This window comes from Chiloscyllium plagiosum, chromosome 18, assembly GCF_004010195.1.
Source record: "Chiloscyllium plagiosum isolate BGI_BamShark_2017 chromosome 18, ASM401019v2, whole genome shotgun sequence".
Classification (NCBI taxonomy): domain Eukaryota; kingdom Metazoa; phylum Chordata; class Chondrichthyes; order Orectolobiformes; family Hemiscylliidae; genus Chiloscyllium; species Chiloscyllium plagiosum.
Genome location: NC_057727.1, coordinates 37768784 through 37785062, shown reverse-complemented (window position 1 = coordinate 37785062; position 16279 = coordinate 37768784). Strand labels below are relative to the sequence as shown.

Sequence of the window (16279 nt, the reverse complement as noted above, 5' to 3'; positions counted from 1 at the left end):
GCTGCCAAACATAGTTTAAACCAAATTATTATCAATAGAAAAAAAAGAAAACTCCAACCAGACTTCCTCTGTCTCTTTTACAAAACGACAAAGACATACTCAAACAATACTACTATCCATACATACTAAATTGTTCATAATTAGGTTAATTTGTCTAGAAAGTCTCTTGCCTTCACTGATGTGTCAAAGAGATGTATGGCTCCATCTAAGGTGAACCAAAGAACTGCCGGATACCTCACGGAATATTGAATCCCTAGCTCCTTCAGTCTTTTCTTGACACCCAGTCATAAGATTTTCTTTTCTGGATCACCGCTGCTGAGAAGTTTTGGAAGAGCATGATCTTTGAGCCCTCATAAATTAGGGCCTTTGGATCCTTCCCCTGAATTCTGGAAGTTTCCATGATTCTTTCCTTATCGCTGTAGTGTTTGAACTGCACCAGGAGAGGATGAGGACGTTGACCCAGACCCGATCTCAGCACCGTGACCCAGTGAGCCCTCTCTATCTTCAATCCTCTCATGCCAGCCTCCAAGTTAAAGAATTTTGTCAGCCAGTCCTCAATAAATTCTGCAGGCCACTCATCTTCCTTACCCTCTGGCAGACTGATTATCTGAATATTTTTTCTCCTGCTCCTGTTCTTCAGATCATCTGCTTGGTTATGCAAATTACAGACCTGAGACTCCAGAGCTTGGATCTTATCCTTGGGTGAACTGGCATCAGCTTCCATCAGAGAGGAGGATGGTTAGATGCCTACTTATGGGCAGTTTGGGATGGGTAGATGCCCGCTCTGGGGAGGGGGTGAGTTCCCCTATTCAGTGCCTTTGGCACTTTAAATATTGGTTTGTTTTTTGGTTTTTGTTGTTTTCATTTTTTAATAGTTTTGTAGGTTTACTAAATGTAGTGGTATTCGTTTATGTAGTTTTTATGTTCTGCAAATCATGTTCCACCCTGTGCTCAACCTCATCCGTCCTTTTTTCCAGGTCTTCCAGCTGTTGCTCATGCTTCTGCAACATGATAGAGATTGGAGCCAGCTTCTCTTCTATCTGTTTCCCCAACATCTCGCGAGATTTCGCGAGCTCGTTCGCCAGGGCCTGGAAAGTAATCGACTCTGACGACCCTGCAGGCTGGGCTGCAGACCTGGCCTCGGATGCTCCTCCACCCTTTTTCGGCATCTTTGGACGGCTGGAAACGCAGGTAAGTTAACTTTTAGAAGTTTCTTCGGACTCCTAGATCGCCGCCGTTTTGGATCCCCTATTGAGAACATTTAACCATTACAAAGCTATATGATCAAAATGTCATTGAAAACATGTTCCATTTTTAAGTTCTTCCAGAATATTTTTACTAATGAAATTTTCGAACTTGGTTTCTTCTTTTGAATATTAAACTGTAGACTGCTTGTTTTATCCATTGTTTTTTCAGCAGCCGATAGTACTTTAACCAATGCTTCCAAATGACTGCACAGTTTTGTATTTTGCTCTAATGTTATGAATTGCATTTTAATCAACTTCCACGTAGCAACTCTACATTTGGGTTGGGGTACGACAACTCATTAACTTGCAGCTTTGCATTTGATTGTACCTCTTCAAGTATGTATTAGAATCATGGAGTCATAGAAATGTGCAGCATGGAACAGACCCTTTGGTCCAATTTGTCCATGCTGACCAGATATCCCAACCCAATCTTATCACACTTGCCAACACTTGGCCCATATCCCTCTAAACCCTTCCTATTCATATACCCATCCAGATGTCTTTTCAATGTTATAATTGTACCAGCCTCCGCTACTTCCTCTGGCAATGTATTCCATACACACACCACCCTCTGTATGAAAAGAGTTGTGCCTTAGGTCCCTTTTAAATCTTTCCCCTCCCACCCTTAACCTCTGACTTCTAGTTCTGGACTCCCCCACCCCAGGTAAAAGTGGGGGGGGGGGTTATCTTTTCCACACCTCTCATGATTTTATAAACCTCTATAAGGTTACCCCTCAGCTTCCACGTATTCTTGGAGAATATTTCCATTCTCAAAAACAGCAACCATGAGGTCCTAAAGACAAGTAAAATATTTTCTCCATAATGTAGAACTCATGCCCGAACATTTAATACAAATTTTAGGAAATTCCAGTTTGTACTGTAATGTTGGAATTAGTCCACTCCATTTAGAAGGTGAACTTTCTGAAACCAAATCGTGCAGTTTGCATGCTATTTAACACAAGTAGTATATCTGCACTTCACAGAAATGCTCAGACTGAGTGAAACATTTTTGTGCAAGTTTTAAATATGTTAAAGCCGGAAAGTGGATATTTAGAACCAAGCCATTTTAATGGTACAATAAATGATCTTTAGAAGTGGATTTACTGAGAAACAGAAGAGACTAAAGTGAGAAATGTATTTCTTCTCCAAGAAATAGAGTTCATCAGAGTTCAGTCAGTCTGGAGTTGGATGCACTACTTACCTTGAACACTGAACCATGAGACGTATATATACTACTGCTAATTTTAAACTTCCAGTATTAGTTTATTAACATATTATGATGTTGTGTCTGTGTACACAAAAGGTGATATATAGCAAAAATATTTATCATTTTCAGGTGACACTACCTTTTAAAATTTAGGGAAAATGTCTCTCTTGGGTGTGTCTACAGTTGTGTGGAGTACCCCAAATAACAACATTTGAAACTCACTCTTACATAAGGTTAAACTTTGTGTATATTGTGATGTACCTGACCCTGAATACCAACTCTTTCAGTTTTCAAGAACATTTGATCAGATTTCAGCCATCAAAACAGATAATTAGTTTAATCGAAAACTTGCTCCCAAATTTTCCCATGAAACAGTTGCAGCTATTAATCTCAATTTGTATCTCAGTGGTATTTAAAGCTTTTCCTTTCTCTCCACTCTGCATACCCATCCCTTTCCCTTTGAGTAAAGCCACCGTTTCAATTCAAAGGATACAAGAATGAAAGTTATTAATTGGCCATACCTCCTCTGGATTCCCTTTCCCTTCTTGTACTGTTTCAATTGTTTGATCCGGATTTCTCCTCAGAGTTAGCTGCCCCCTCTTTGAATGTTTAATCCGATCATTCACTGGCTGTTTATAGACATCCAGCTGATTATAAAACACAGAAGGTGCTGAAACAAGGACAGGTGTTGTGGATTGTCACTTTTGCAATGCATGCACTGAATGAGGGTGTCGTGTGCCTACCTATGAGCCAAATGGCCCAGGTCCAAGTTCTATTGCTCCAGAGCTGTCTTGTAATAACTCTAATAATTAGAGAATATCTGCATACACTGAATTAGTGAAATATTTAAAACCATCACACTTTGTCATGCTTTAAAAACAGCAACGTTCCCAAAAGCAAATATGATTCATGAAATAACAGTGGATGTTGAATGAATATTCTAATTGCATGTGCAGATAAAGTCGCCTAACTCCTCTGACCTAAACAGTGTGGAATCTTTAATGCACATCCAGGAGAGCTTTCTGTGCCAGTAAATGGATAGTCCACCTCGAGATGGGGCAGTGCTATATCTAATCTTCAGGAATGAAATCAGTCAAGTAGTTGCCACTTCATTGGGTGAGCATTTTGGGAATAGTGACTATAACTGTGTAGGTTTCAAAGTCATTGTAGAAAAGGATAGTGCAGTTGTCAAGTGTCCAAATTGGGGAAGGCTAATTTCAATTTTGTTAGATAGTGGTAAACATAGACTGAGAGCAGTTATTTGCAGGTACATCTATATCTGAAAAGTGGGAGTCTTTTAAAAGTATTATAGTGAGAAGTCAGGACCAGCGTGTTCCTCTAAGAGTGAAGGGTAAAGGCAGCAAGTCAAAGAAACTCTGGCAAGAAAGCATATGTTCAAAAGTACAAAGGGTGTAGAAATTTTCTGAAAAGGAAATTAGCAAGACAAAGAGGGGTCACAAAATCTTTGTGGCAGATGGGATCAAGAAAAACCTAAGGCTTTTTAAAAGTATATTAAGAGTAAGAGGATTACCAGGATTATCAGAGACCAAACAGCCAACTTGTATGTGGAGTCAGTGGAAATGGGTGAGGTCTTAAGCAAATATTTCTCATCTTTCTTCACAAAGACCAAAGATATTGGAGCCAGGGATATCGGTTGGAACAGGGAGGTTCCAGAAGACCTTAGATTTAATAAGGAGGAGTTATTAGATGTATTAAATAGGCATGCAGGTGCATTAATCCCCAGGCCCTGATGAGATGTATCTTAGGCTGCTGTGGAGGCATGGGAGGAGATTACTGTGGCCCTGATGTATATATTTAATCATTTGCTGGCTATAAATGAAGTGCCAGATGACTGCAGGATAGCTAATGTAGTTCCTTTGTTCCATAAGAGCAGCAGTGATAGGACAGGTAATGACAAACCAGTTCAAATGACATCAGTGTATGGAAATTGTTGGAACAAATTCTGAAGGACAATCAATTTTGGAAAGGCAGAAATTAATCAGGGATAGTCAGCACAAATTTGTTTCAGTGAGATTCTTTATAACTAATTTAGTTCAGTTTTTTGAAAAAATGATAAAGGTAGTGCAGCTGATGTGATTTACTTGGACTTCAGTCGGGCCTTTGAAAAAGTCTTATGTGAAGGCTGGTCCAGAAGGTAAGAGCTTACAGGAGTCAAGGCAAGTTGGCAAACTGGATCCAAAACTGACTTACAAATAGGAAGTTGGGCAGCTGTTGCTTATGCCCAGTTCTTGTTGAAAATGTGTTTTAGAGCAGTTTAATCTTTGCTTTTCGTTTTGAAGAAGGCCTTAAAACAAACACCCAGCTAGCATTCTAAGAAGGTGAGTGTGGATTTCTTTTTTCACACCGTTCAGACAGCTTTCCTGCTCCTGGCATTTCTACTCATGAAAAGCAAACGTTAAAAGAAAAATTGGAGCTCCCATTTTTCAAGTGTTCAGACACACCAAACCAATGATAATAGATAATTAGACAACTTGACTTCATTAACTGAAGTATAGAGCATAAGAGCAGGAACTGCATAAATTATTAGTTCATAGAGTACTATTTGCAGCTCCAACCACTACACTCGCAGAAAGATGTGATTTTATGAGAGGGTATAGATATTTGCAAGTAGGTTTCCAGGACTGGAGAATTCTGGTTATAAAGAGAGATTGGAGAGGTTAGGACTATTTTCTTTGGAACAGATAAGATTGGGGTGACCTAATTTAAGTATATAAAATTATAAAAGATTTTAGGAGGAGTGATAAACCTTACTTCCTTTGGTTGAGGAGGCCATAACTAGAAGCATAAATTTAGGGAAGGCAGTCAGAGGGGTTCAAGGGGATTATTTTTCACACAGAGTGGTGATAACCTGGACCTATAGTTCCTGGAAAGGCAGAAACCCTCAACGTTTGAAAAAGTACATGGATATTCACTTGACACATTGTAATGTGCAAGGCTACAGTGGAAAAGTGGGATTAAGCTGGATGGCCACTTATCGAACAGTATGGGTATGATGATTCTGAGTCTATTTAAATAGAAGGCTGTATTCAATGCAGTTAAAATATGTTCAAAAACAAGTACGTTTTAATGTAACTATAAAGCAAAAGTTGCGGGTTTTTAATAATCTCTAAATCAGAAAACAGGTATACTGTTTCAAGCCTTTAAGGTCATTTTAAAGCACCCACTTTGCAATAGCAATGACTGGTTGTGTATTTTGAAGGTCAAAATGGAATACCCAAAGTTTGTATGTCATTTAAGAAAGGTTGTTGAAAAGAGAACACATCCTGCTTTCAAGATCCTTCCCAATTGGAAATGCATAATTAGAATTCACTTGCACACTGCTCACAACTTGCTGACTATAAAATGAAATGGTTGAACAATCAGAAGCAGAGGCAGTGTGTGCCCAATTTCCAGTCTGCACTGCATAGCCTTGCAAAATGACACAGACGCCTCTATATATTTCAAAACACTGGTGAATTGGAAAGCCATAACTATGAAAAGCAATCAAAACTTGATGAAATATTTTATAGCTATTGATATGACACATGTGAATTCCATGGGACAACTCAAATGTGCCAATCTGCTGATATTTCCTTGTAATACCCATCCAAATACTCAATTTCTTTTCCTGTTCTATCAACTCTATTATGCATAACTCAAACCAGTAAGCATTTTTTTTTAACCCCTTTTCCATTCTGTTCAACATAACTACACTTGAAAGAACAAGTTAGTGTATCTCTGTTCAGCTTCTGTAGAAGAGCCATACAACAACCAAAAACAATGTTTTCTGGACTCCAGTATTCATTTTTAAGAGCTGTTAGGATCTGGAAGATAAAATAAAAATCCAGATTTCAAAGTGAACATCTGTAGATGAAGTTAATTTATGACACCAATAAAAAAAAGGAAAAAGAATCCATGTACATTTTCTATTGAGAGTAGATTTATAGCAGCTCCTTGAAAGACTTGGATGAAAGATGGTAGTAGCGTGTAGCCCTGACAGTTCAAGTTACTTCCAAAAACTTCTGCCAATATTCTCAGGACCTGCACGTATGAGAAGATATTCATTGCTTTTTTTTTGCTGAATAATCTCTTAAGACATCATTTAAAAAAAAATGTCATGGTCTGTATTAAAATATGTATCACTTCTGCTAGATCACCACTAAGCCTCATAAACATTAATGAATTTAATAATTTAGCCATGGCAAAAGTATGTTTTGTATTGTTTACAAGGTTTTACAGATGCATTTTGATAATGATCCATATTAAGTTTTTTGTAAATAATACTGATCTACATAAATAAACCAAGAGTAAGGCAAATAATCCCTGTCTACATTACTTAAAGAATTTCCTAATCAAAATTCTGGTCAATTGATCACTTCTTGCATAAAAAGGAGCATGTTATGTGGGGACTGAGTCATATTTAGATGCTTGAGTTCAAATTCAGCCCGGGATAAAAAAGAAATCTTATCATTCTGACAACTATCAGCAACCTGAATTTATATTTAAAAAGCATTGCTGTGCTTTTATCATTTTTGGCAAAGTTGACTTTATGGCTATCCCTAAAGGGACTGGAGAATTATCCATTTTGAGACGACTGGAGTCATGTATGTGCCAGACCAAAGAATAAAGCAAGTTTGCTTTTCTCAAGTACAAGTGAGCCAGTTGCATGTTATCAATGACAATGATCCAACAGTTAATTGACTTTATAATTCCAAATATTTTTTGAAAATGAATTTTAAAGTCTGAAATTATCCTTGTAGGGGTTGATATAATGTTGTGCAGTCCTCCAGTTTACAAATTCTGTAACTTAAACACAACACCACCATATTCCAACCAAGGCTGAGTAGTCTAATTCCAATTTCAATGATGTTTGTCTAAAGTTATTAATTAACTTGTAAAATATTTCTGTAGTGATTTATTTGAGAAACAGTTTGACAGGGCTACTTTGGCAGCATAACTCGTCTTTATTTTTTTTAAATTTTATTACCTAGCAAGGTAGGCAATTGTAGCTCAAGATTTCTGATATCACTTCCTGGATTGGAGATTCTTTTAAGCCTAGAGGGAGAGGTTTATTTGTTTCAGTTTTACTTTGCTTTGGGTAGTACTGTGCTCATGAGAAGAGGAGAGTATAATAAAACTAAATTACATAAGAGTAAGGAGTTTGTGATAGTCCCAGTCGGAAAGTGTTGGGATAAAACCCTGAAGAGGGCTTTATTGAGTTTGTTTAAACTCAGTTGGATGATGGTCTCAGGAATACGCCCATCAGAGGTTAAGTCCAGGAGTTTGAATCAACATATCCTTCAATCTATCGAGGTGATAGAGAAGGGAATTCCATTGGGAGTACTGGAGAGGCATTGCTGTTGGATGCTACACAAGGGATGTTGATTTTTAAAAATCTTATAATGGAATGTTTTGGGATTATACTTTGTGTGTTTAAAAGTATTTGAATTTGTACCATAAGCAAATAGATTAATTCATTCTATTTTCTTTTCTTTTTATTTAATAAACTTGTTTTATTGTTAATACAAAATCTGCAATATTGTGTGCTCCTGTCTCGGTGAGAAACCACCTTGTAAAAATCAAACCAAAACAAAACATAATCTAGCAAGCCAGATTTCAGTCTGGGATCTGAGTTGTCCAGTAATAACATCAGCTGGGATCATAATCCTGTCATATCCTGCTAAAACTATACACTTTCCTAGAGCTTCAGTCCCATCAAAATCCTGTCCAGTTGTACTAGTGATGAGAAGGTGCCAGTGTTGGACTGGGATGGACAAAGTTAAAAATCACACAACACCAAGTCATAGTCCAACAGATTTATTTGGGAGTACTAGCTTTTGGAGTGCTGCTCCTTCGTCAGGTAGCTAGTGGCGCAGGATCATCAGACACAGAATTTATAGCACAAGATCATTGTATCATGCAACTGATACGATATATTGAACAAACCTAGATTGCTATTAAGTCTTTCATCTTTTAGAAGCAGTCGCAAATTTCGATTTATTAGTATATAAATCTTAGAATTTCTTTCACGTCACATTCCCGAGATAACTTAAGGTTTTATTTAAAAAGGTGACATCGCAGCTCAGACAATGCATTAAAGGTGTGAAGTTAGAGTCTGTCTGTGTTCCAATCTTGAGTCAGAGTGGTTCTATTTCCAAAGTAGGAATTTATAAAATATCACATGGATTGACTGCCGACAGATTGTGTGCTTTTGAGCAAAATAGAATGTATCTGCAAATACAATTCTGCAAATGCAAGTTTACCTCATAGACTTATGTGTGCATGCATGTGAGGGAGAGAGACTATGTGGGAGATAGTGTGAGTGCATGTGTGTGTGCACGCGTGCATGCTTGGTAGAGTGTGTCTGTGAGTATGACGGAGTATAAGCCTGTGAGAGGGTGTATGCTTGGGTGTGAATATGGAGATATGTGTGTGTGTCTGAGAGAGCATGTGTATGAGAGAGGGTCTGCGTGAGTGTGAGTATGTAAGGATGTGTGTGTATGCATGCTTGTGTGTGAGGGTGTGTGAAAGAGTGTATTGTGTAGTCGGGTCACCTTTAATGTGACATGAACCCCAAGTCCTGGTTGAGGCCATCCTCATGGGTGTCGAAGTGGGCTATCAGCCTCTGCTCAGCCACTCTGCATTGTTGCATATCCTGAAGTCCACCTTGAAGAACGGTCACCCGAATATCCGAGGCTGAAAATCTCTGACCGCTGAAGTAGCATTTCCTGACAGGGATGGAACATCCCTGTCTGGCAATTGTTGATGGTATCCATTCATCCATTGTCATTGCGTCTGCTTTGTCTTGCCAATTTACCATGCCTCGGGGCATCCTTGCCTCCAGCGTAAGAGATAGACAACATTGGTCGAGTCACATGAGAAGCTATGCATACATGGTGGGTGGTGTCACCCGCATAATGGTGGTATCCATGTAGACACTCTGACACGTTTTGCAATGGTTGCTATGACAGGGTTCTAAGGTGTTGTGGTCAATGCTGTCCTGAAAGCTGGGCAGTTTGCTGCGAACAATGGTCTGTTTAAGGTTTGCCGGTTGTTTAAAGGTGAGAAGTGGATGCATAGGAAAGGTCTTGGCGAGGTGCTCATCCTCATCGATAATGTGTTGCAGGCTGTGAAGAACATGTGCTATTCATTCTGTGTTTTATGATCCTGCCCCACTAGCTACGTGATGAAGGAGCAGTGCTCTGAAAACTAGTGCTTCCGAATAAACCTGTTGGACTATAACCCGGTGTGATTTTTAACAGTTGTACTAAGGTTTCCCTACATTTATACTCCATCACCCTTACAATAAAGGCCAACATTCTATGTCTTCTTAATTATTTGCTGTATCCTCATACTAATATTTTGTATTTCATGCACGAGGACACTCCAATCCCTCTGTAATGCTGCATTCAGCATGCATTGATTGCTTTTTCTTTCATTTTGTTACAGATTGTTATACCTTCAGAGAATACTCACAAATACGTCAAATGCAAGTTTTATTTTGTAAAACTACTGTTCGGGCTGCTCATAGCTGAAACAGCACAAAATGGCTGAAAGTGGGTATCAGTTGACTTAAAATGGCGAAGGAAGAATTTTAGCTGAAACAGCAGCTTCAATAGTCTGCTATTTGAAGCTAAAGTACAAACAAGAGCAATTGTAACCTTCATGGAGGAAGCATATCCAAGGTTACAAGATCAAGATAACACACAATGGCTCTTGTGAAATACACACAATGAACTCTGGTTAAACTGAAGCAGATGCAGCTGCTTGTATCGATATGGTTTGATAAGGTACATCCTTGAGAAATGTTGATAGAAACTCCTTTTCAAGTTCATCCAAAGTTTGATATTTAGCATGGGATAGAAAGAAAGAGACTGACCTAATTACTTCAGAACTTCAGGTATACAAGCATTAAGTGATTTCCTGTAGATATACAGTCGAAGGCAGCTAGAAAAGGACCTTTCCTATGAGCAGAAATTATTGCAGTAGCCTAAAGTCTGGAAAGTAACTGAATATAATGCATTATGAAGGCCCAAAGGTAATGAATAAGGGTGTCTGTTAAACATCATGAAATCATAAGATGAGCTAAAGATGAACTGGCAAATAATTAACCTGATTGAATGTTTTTATAATCAATTAATATTACAATTGGTTTGTATCAGCCAAAGACAGTCTAAAAGTAAATCTATAACAAGTGTACATTTTCATTTGTTCAGTGGAGAAGCCCCTCGCGTGCACAGAGATTTTCTCCCCGTCGATGCACAACAATAAACACTTTGATGCTGGAAGTGAACCTGGGTGTCAAGTGATTGATTTCGTCATTCTGACCCAAGACTATATTCACATTTACAAATTAACAACCTGTGTTTGGAGTCAAAAGATATAGCTGAGATTTTAAATAAGTGCTTTGCATCTGTATTCACTGTAGAGAAGGAAATCAGAGCGAGGGACTGTGATATATTTGAATTAATTAACACTGAGGGCGAGGAGAGATTAGCATTTTAGCAGACTTGGAAATGGATACACCCCCAGGTCCACACAAGATGGATCCAGGCTGCTGTGGGAGGCAAGGGAGAAGATTGCAGGGGCCCTGACATTAATTTTCAAATCCTCTCTGACCAAAGGAGGAGTGCCAGAGGACTGGAGGACAGCTAATGCACTGCTGTTATTCAAGAAAGACGATAGGGATACATCAGGAAACTGCAAGCTAATAATTGACTGCAGCAGCTGTGTTACGGAAACTATTGGAAAAATTCTGACAGACTCCCATTTGGATAGACAAGGACTAATCAAGGAAAGTCAGCATGGTTTTGACAAGGGGAGATTACGTCTAATAAATTTGACTGAATTTTCTGAGGAGGTGACAAAATGTGTAGGTCAGGGAATGCAGTTGATGTAGTCTACATCTTTTTGAAAATTGATTAAGAAGCTAACAGTCCAAGCGATCCAGGGCTATTTGGTAAATTGGATGCAAAATGGGCTTAGTGAGAGGAAGTGTGGGCGGCACGGTGGCACAGTGGTTAGCACTGCTGTCTCACAGCGCCAGAGACCCGGGTTCAATTCCCGCTTCAGGCGACTCTCTGCGTGGAGTTTGCACATTCTCCCCGTGTCTGCGTGGGTTTCCTCTGGGTGCTCCGGTTTCCTCCCACAATCCAAAAATGTGCAGGTTAGGTGAATTGACCATGCTAAATTGCCCATAGTATTAGGTGAAGGGGTAAATGTAGGAGAATGGGTCTGGGTGGGTTACGCTTCGGCGGGTCGGTGTGGACTTGTTGGGCCGAAGGGCCTGTTTCCACACTGTAAGTAATCTAATCTAATCGAAGCAGAGGGTGATGATCAAATCTTGTTTTTGTGACTGGATGCCTGTATCCAGAGGCATACCACTGAGTTCAGTGCTGGGTCTCTTGTGATTTGTTGTTTACATTAATGATTCAGACATGAATGTAGGATGTATGTAAGTTTGCAGTTGACATAAAAATTAGTGGTGTAATAAACAGCAAGGAAGAAAACCTTAGATTCCATGATAATATAGAAGGGCGGTTCAGATGAACTGAACAATGGCAAATAGAATATAATCCTGAAAAGTATGAGGTGATGCATTTTGAGACGACTAATAAAACAAGGGAGCACATGTTGAATGGTAAGACCCAAAATAATACATAGCACCACCTGTGCTTGGCCAAAGATTCTTGAAGGCAGCACCACAATAGACAAGGTGGTTGAGAAGGCATTTGGAATAGCTGCCTTTATTAATCAAGAGATTAAATACAGAGCACGAAAGTTATATGGAGCTGTATGTACCATTAGTTAGGCTACAGCTGGATTACTGTGTGCAGTTCTGGTCAGCTCACTATCGAAAGGATATGATTACCTCAAGAGAGTTCAGAAGAGATTCACCAGGATGTTGGCAGGGCTTTACCGATTTAGATATGAAGGGAGATTTAAATAGTTTGGGATTGTTCTCCTTAAATAGAGAAGGCTAAGGTGGTGTGTACAAAGTTGTGAGGAGCATGGAAAGAGTAGAATCATTTCCCATAGTAGAGGGGTTAATAACTAGGGGCCACAGTTTTAAGTTAAGGGCCAGGAAGATTAGAGGGGATTTAAGGAAAGAATTTTCACCAAGAGGGTTGTAGATATCTTAAGCTAAAACAGTGGTAAAAATAGGAACCCTTAAGACAATAAATAATTATTTAAATGAACATTTGAACTATCACATAGAATAACTAGTAGCCATGCTGAGAAATGGTATTAAAACAGATGATGTTTAATGATTGACATTGACATGATTGGTCAAGGGGCCTCTTCCTGTGATTAGAAATACTATGAACATCAGGTGCAAGCAAACCATGTGACTGATACACATCCTCCTCCATGGTGCAGTGGCAGCAGGGTGTTCTTCTACAAAACATTTTGCAGCAACTTGCCAAGATTCCGTTGAAAACACTTTCAAAACCTGTGACCTCGAGAATATTGGAAAACAAGCCTAATCAGTACATTCCCCTACAAGTCAGATGTAATCATGACTTGGAACTATACCAATGTTCTTTACTTGCATTAGGTCAAAACCCTGGAACTCCCTTGGAATTCAAGATGGCAACTCTTGAACCACATTCTCAAAAGCAATTAGGAATGGGCAATAAATGCAGGTCTTGTCAGCAATGTCCAAAGTTCATAAATAAGTATTTATAAAAAAACACATTTAGAGGTCTTGCTTAGTAATCACATGTTCTTCTCATTTCCTTGTCCTGAAAGCTTGAATAAAGCCTCTGCCTGAACAGACTGAATTATGTCCATCATCACTCTCCTACTCCTTCATTAAAATAACAAATAAACTCATTGGTTTGGGTGTTTTGGATGGTGGGGTTTCCCACCCTGCTGCATAAACATTCAACAGGGAATGTCTTTCTGCCTCGCAGCTATACAGGAAGCATTAATTGTCAGGAGACAGGATTTCCATCAACAGTTAACAGGGAGTCTCCCTGCTGCCAGCTAATCAGATTGGCTAGCAGCTATGTGCTCTGAGAGCACTGGAATACTACTTGGCAGGCATGACAAGCAGTCCCCAGGTCCAAAGCCCCAGAGTCCAGGACCAGCTAAGCGCAAGTGACCTCAAGGTGGGATTGGAAAGTGAAGCCAGAGGAGGTGGGGAGGGAGAGGTGAGTTTCTTGTTGGATGGAACAAAGGTGAAAGGAGAATCATGGGGGGGTAGAGGTCAGGAAATGTGGAAAGGAGGCTGGTGAGGGAGGCATCTGCACCCTTTCCCAACCAAAGAATAAACAGGGTGTGTTGTTCCATTTCTCCACCAACCCTAAACTCTTTGTGATAGCCTCAAAAGCAAGTGCGGCAGGAAGCAGCCTATTAATGTCCAGTAATTGCCCTTTTAAAGGCCTCAATTGGGGTCAGGGTAGGTGGGTTGGCTGAGACTACGTCCATCCTATCGTAAAATTGTGGTAAGGTGAGGACTGGGGGACGGCAGAAGGGAGGGTTTTAGCGGCTTTCCCCTACAATTCTCCATTTACCTCTGTTCCCTCCAACAAGAAACTCACCTCTCCCTTCCCACCTCCTCTGGCCTCAATTTCCAATCCCACCTTGAGGCCACTTGCATTTAGCTGGTCCTGGACTCTGGGGCTTTGGATCTCGGGACTGCTTGTAGTGCCAGCCCAGTCCTATTCCAGAGGTCTCAGAGCACACAGCTGCTGGGCAATCTGATTGGCTGGCAGATTTCTGTGGTGAGCCAATAAACCTGCTAGATTTTGACCATTAGTGTGACTTCTATATCAATAATAAAGTTAAAACTCACACAACACCATGTGAAAGTCCAACAGGTTTAATTGGAAGCACTAGCTTTCAGAGCATTGTCCCTTCATTAGGTGGTTCCACCCTGATGAAGGAGCAGTGCTGTAAAAGCTAGTGCTTCCAATTAAACCTGTTGGACTATAACCTGGTGCTGTGTGATTTTTAACTTTGTTCACCCCAGTCCAACACCGGCATCTCCAAATCATATCAATAATAGGCTGGCATTACAGACTCACAAGGAATTATAAAGAGACACATTATCAACTTTTTTTCAAATTTCAAGTAAGAATGTGTGGAACTGGAAATCAAATGTACCAGGGTTAAGTGACTTGAGACACTCTAATTTATTCATTGGAGAGAGTTTATAAAACCACAAAATAAATTAACTTTAATTTTTGTGGAGCTAGAAGGAATATTAGATACCCTCTCCTATGTCCATGAAATGTCTTCTGGCTCAAAGCTGCCTACTTAGAAAATGGCTTCCCTCTTAAGATCTTGACCTGCCACCCAACACAATAACAGTATGAGCCAATATCTTATCAGCAAACAGTAGCAGCAATCCAAACCCCAAAATATACATCAGTGTCCCATATAGAGGGTCTATTAAATGAATGAACAGGAAATATATTTTTGACCAGCAACTGATTCAGGGAAGTACATTCATCAAGGCAACAGGAAAACACATCAAATTAATGAAGGAACCTTTAATGTGCATCAAAGCACTCAGTTACCATCTTATTAACCACTTAGCACCAATCTGCACTTTCAGAGCAGCACTGTTAAATTATATGCGCAAATCCTTGACGGGGTTGACCCTACAATTTTGTCACTCAAAAGCAAGTTTGCTACCCGCTGAGCCTCATTCAAGATTTGTACTAATTTCAAGATTAAATGACAATTTACATCAATTGAATTTTAAGACATCACACACTTTTCAGCAAAATCCTACAGAGATAATTTGTAGAACAACTTTCACTTTAAAAGGCTAATGCGATCTTGCATTCAGTATTACATTTAGTGGGACAGCCAATTACAAATATTATGGCAATTTGTAATGAATAACTATTATGCACCAGATGTAACTTCTGACAATAATGCTATAAAATACACTTTAAAAACAAACCTAACTCAGTTATTGATCTATTTATTAAAATCACAATTCCGTTTTTAGCTGAGAGGTATAAAAATAACAAGTTTCAATTGTTATTGGAATCTAATATCTTGAGAAGAATCACTGACACCACAATCAACACAGGATATAAATAAAACAAAGACCTAATTAGGCACATCAATGTATTAATTGCAGTGATCTGTAACGTATAATAAAATGCATTAAAAGATTACCAGTTACACCTGCATTTTGTAATGAATACATGGAATTAATTCCAAAAAAATCATACTTTACTACATTAAAGCAATATAAAAATAGTTCATGAAAACAAAATCATAATTGTCAAATAACATATACACAAGCAAGTTAATGAATGTTTTCTGAAATAGGAACAAAACAATGTTCATGGAATTAAATCAGATTGCAAGCACTTGGTTACAATTTTATTTTGCATCAAAGCTTACTGAAGATTCATCACTTCATATTACAAAACTTCAGATTCTGCTGGACAATCTGCTCTAGGAAGCTCATTATCTGAGTTTTGCAGCTGGGATTGAAAATCCAGCCATTTTGCATTTGTAAAACTGTTGAGCCATCAAAAGTCCTGCAACTGTGTCTGTATTTTGCAAACTTACCAAGTGGGCAGCACCTCTGAGTGCTGTAGACTGTAAGGAAAGTTAAACGGAAAATCAGAAATCAAAATAATGAAGAATTAGAGCCAGCACAGAGAATCAACATCACTAATATAGCTTGTATAAACCCTTACTGCAATTAGAATTATGATTCAATTAGAGTCATAAAGTTGATTTTCAATTTCCACCTGGAGCTGGGTTGCCCATTTAAATATTCCAATAAGATTACAACCTTCGCATTCAACCTGTTTGCAAGATACTGTAGAATGTAATCATAAAATCGATA

At 39.0% G+C, this 16279-nt stretch overlaps 1 protein-coding gene across 1 annotated transcript in view; it reads right to left on the bottom strand.

Moving 5' to 3' along the window:
* Positions 1–1497: 1497 nt before the first annotated feature.
* The window catches only part of nampt2 (nicotinamide phosphoribosyltransferase 2), a 59921-nt gene continuing 45139 nt past the window's right edge, over positions 1498–16279 (bottom strand). Inside the window, 6 exon segments of the mRNA XM_043708638.1 lie at positions 1498–1592; positions 1998–2040; positions 2976–3101; positions 6138–6278; positions 6376–6495; positions 15907–16026. Coding sequence (XP_043564573.1) covers positions 1498–1592; positions 1998–2040; positions 2976–3101; positions 6138–6278; positions 6376–6495; positions 15907–16026 — 645 coding nt within the window.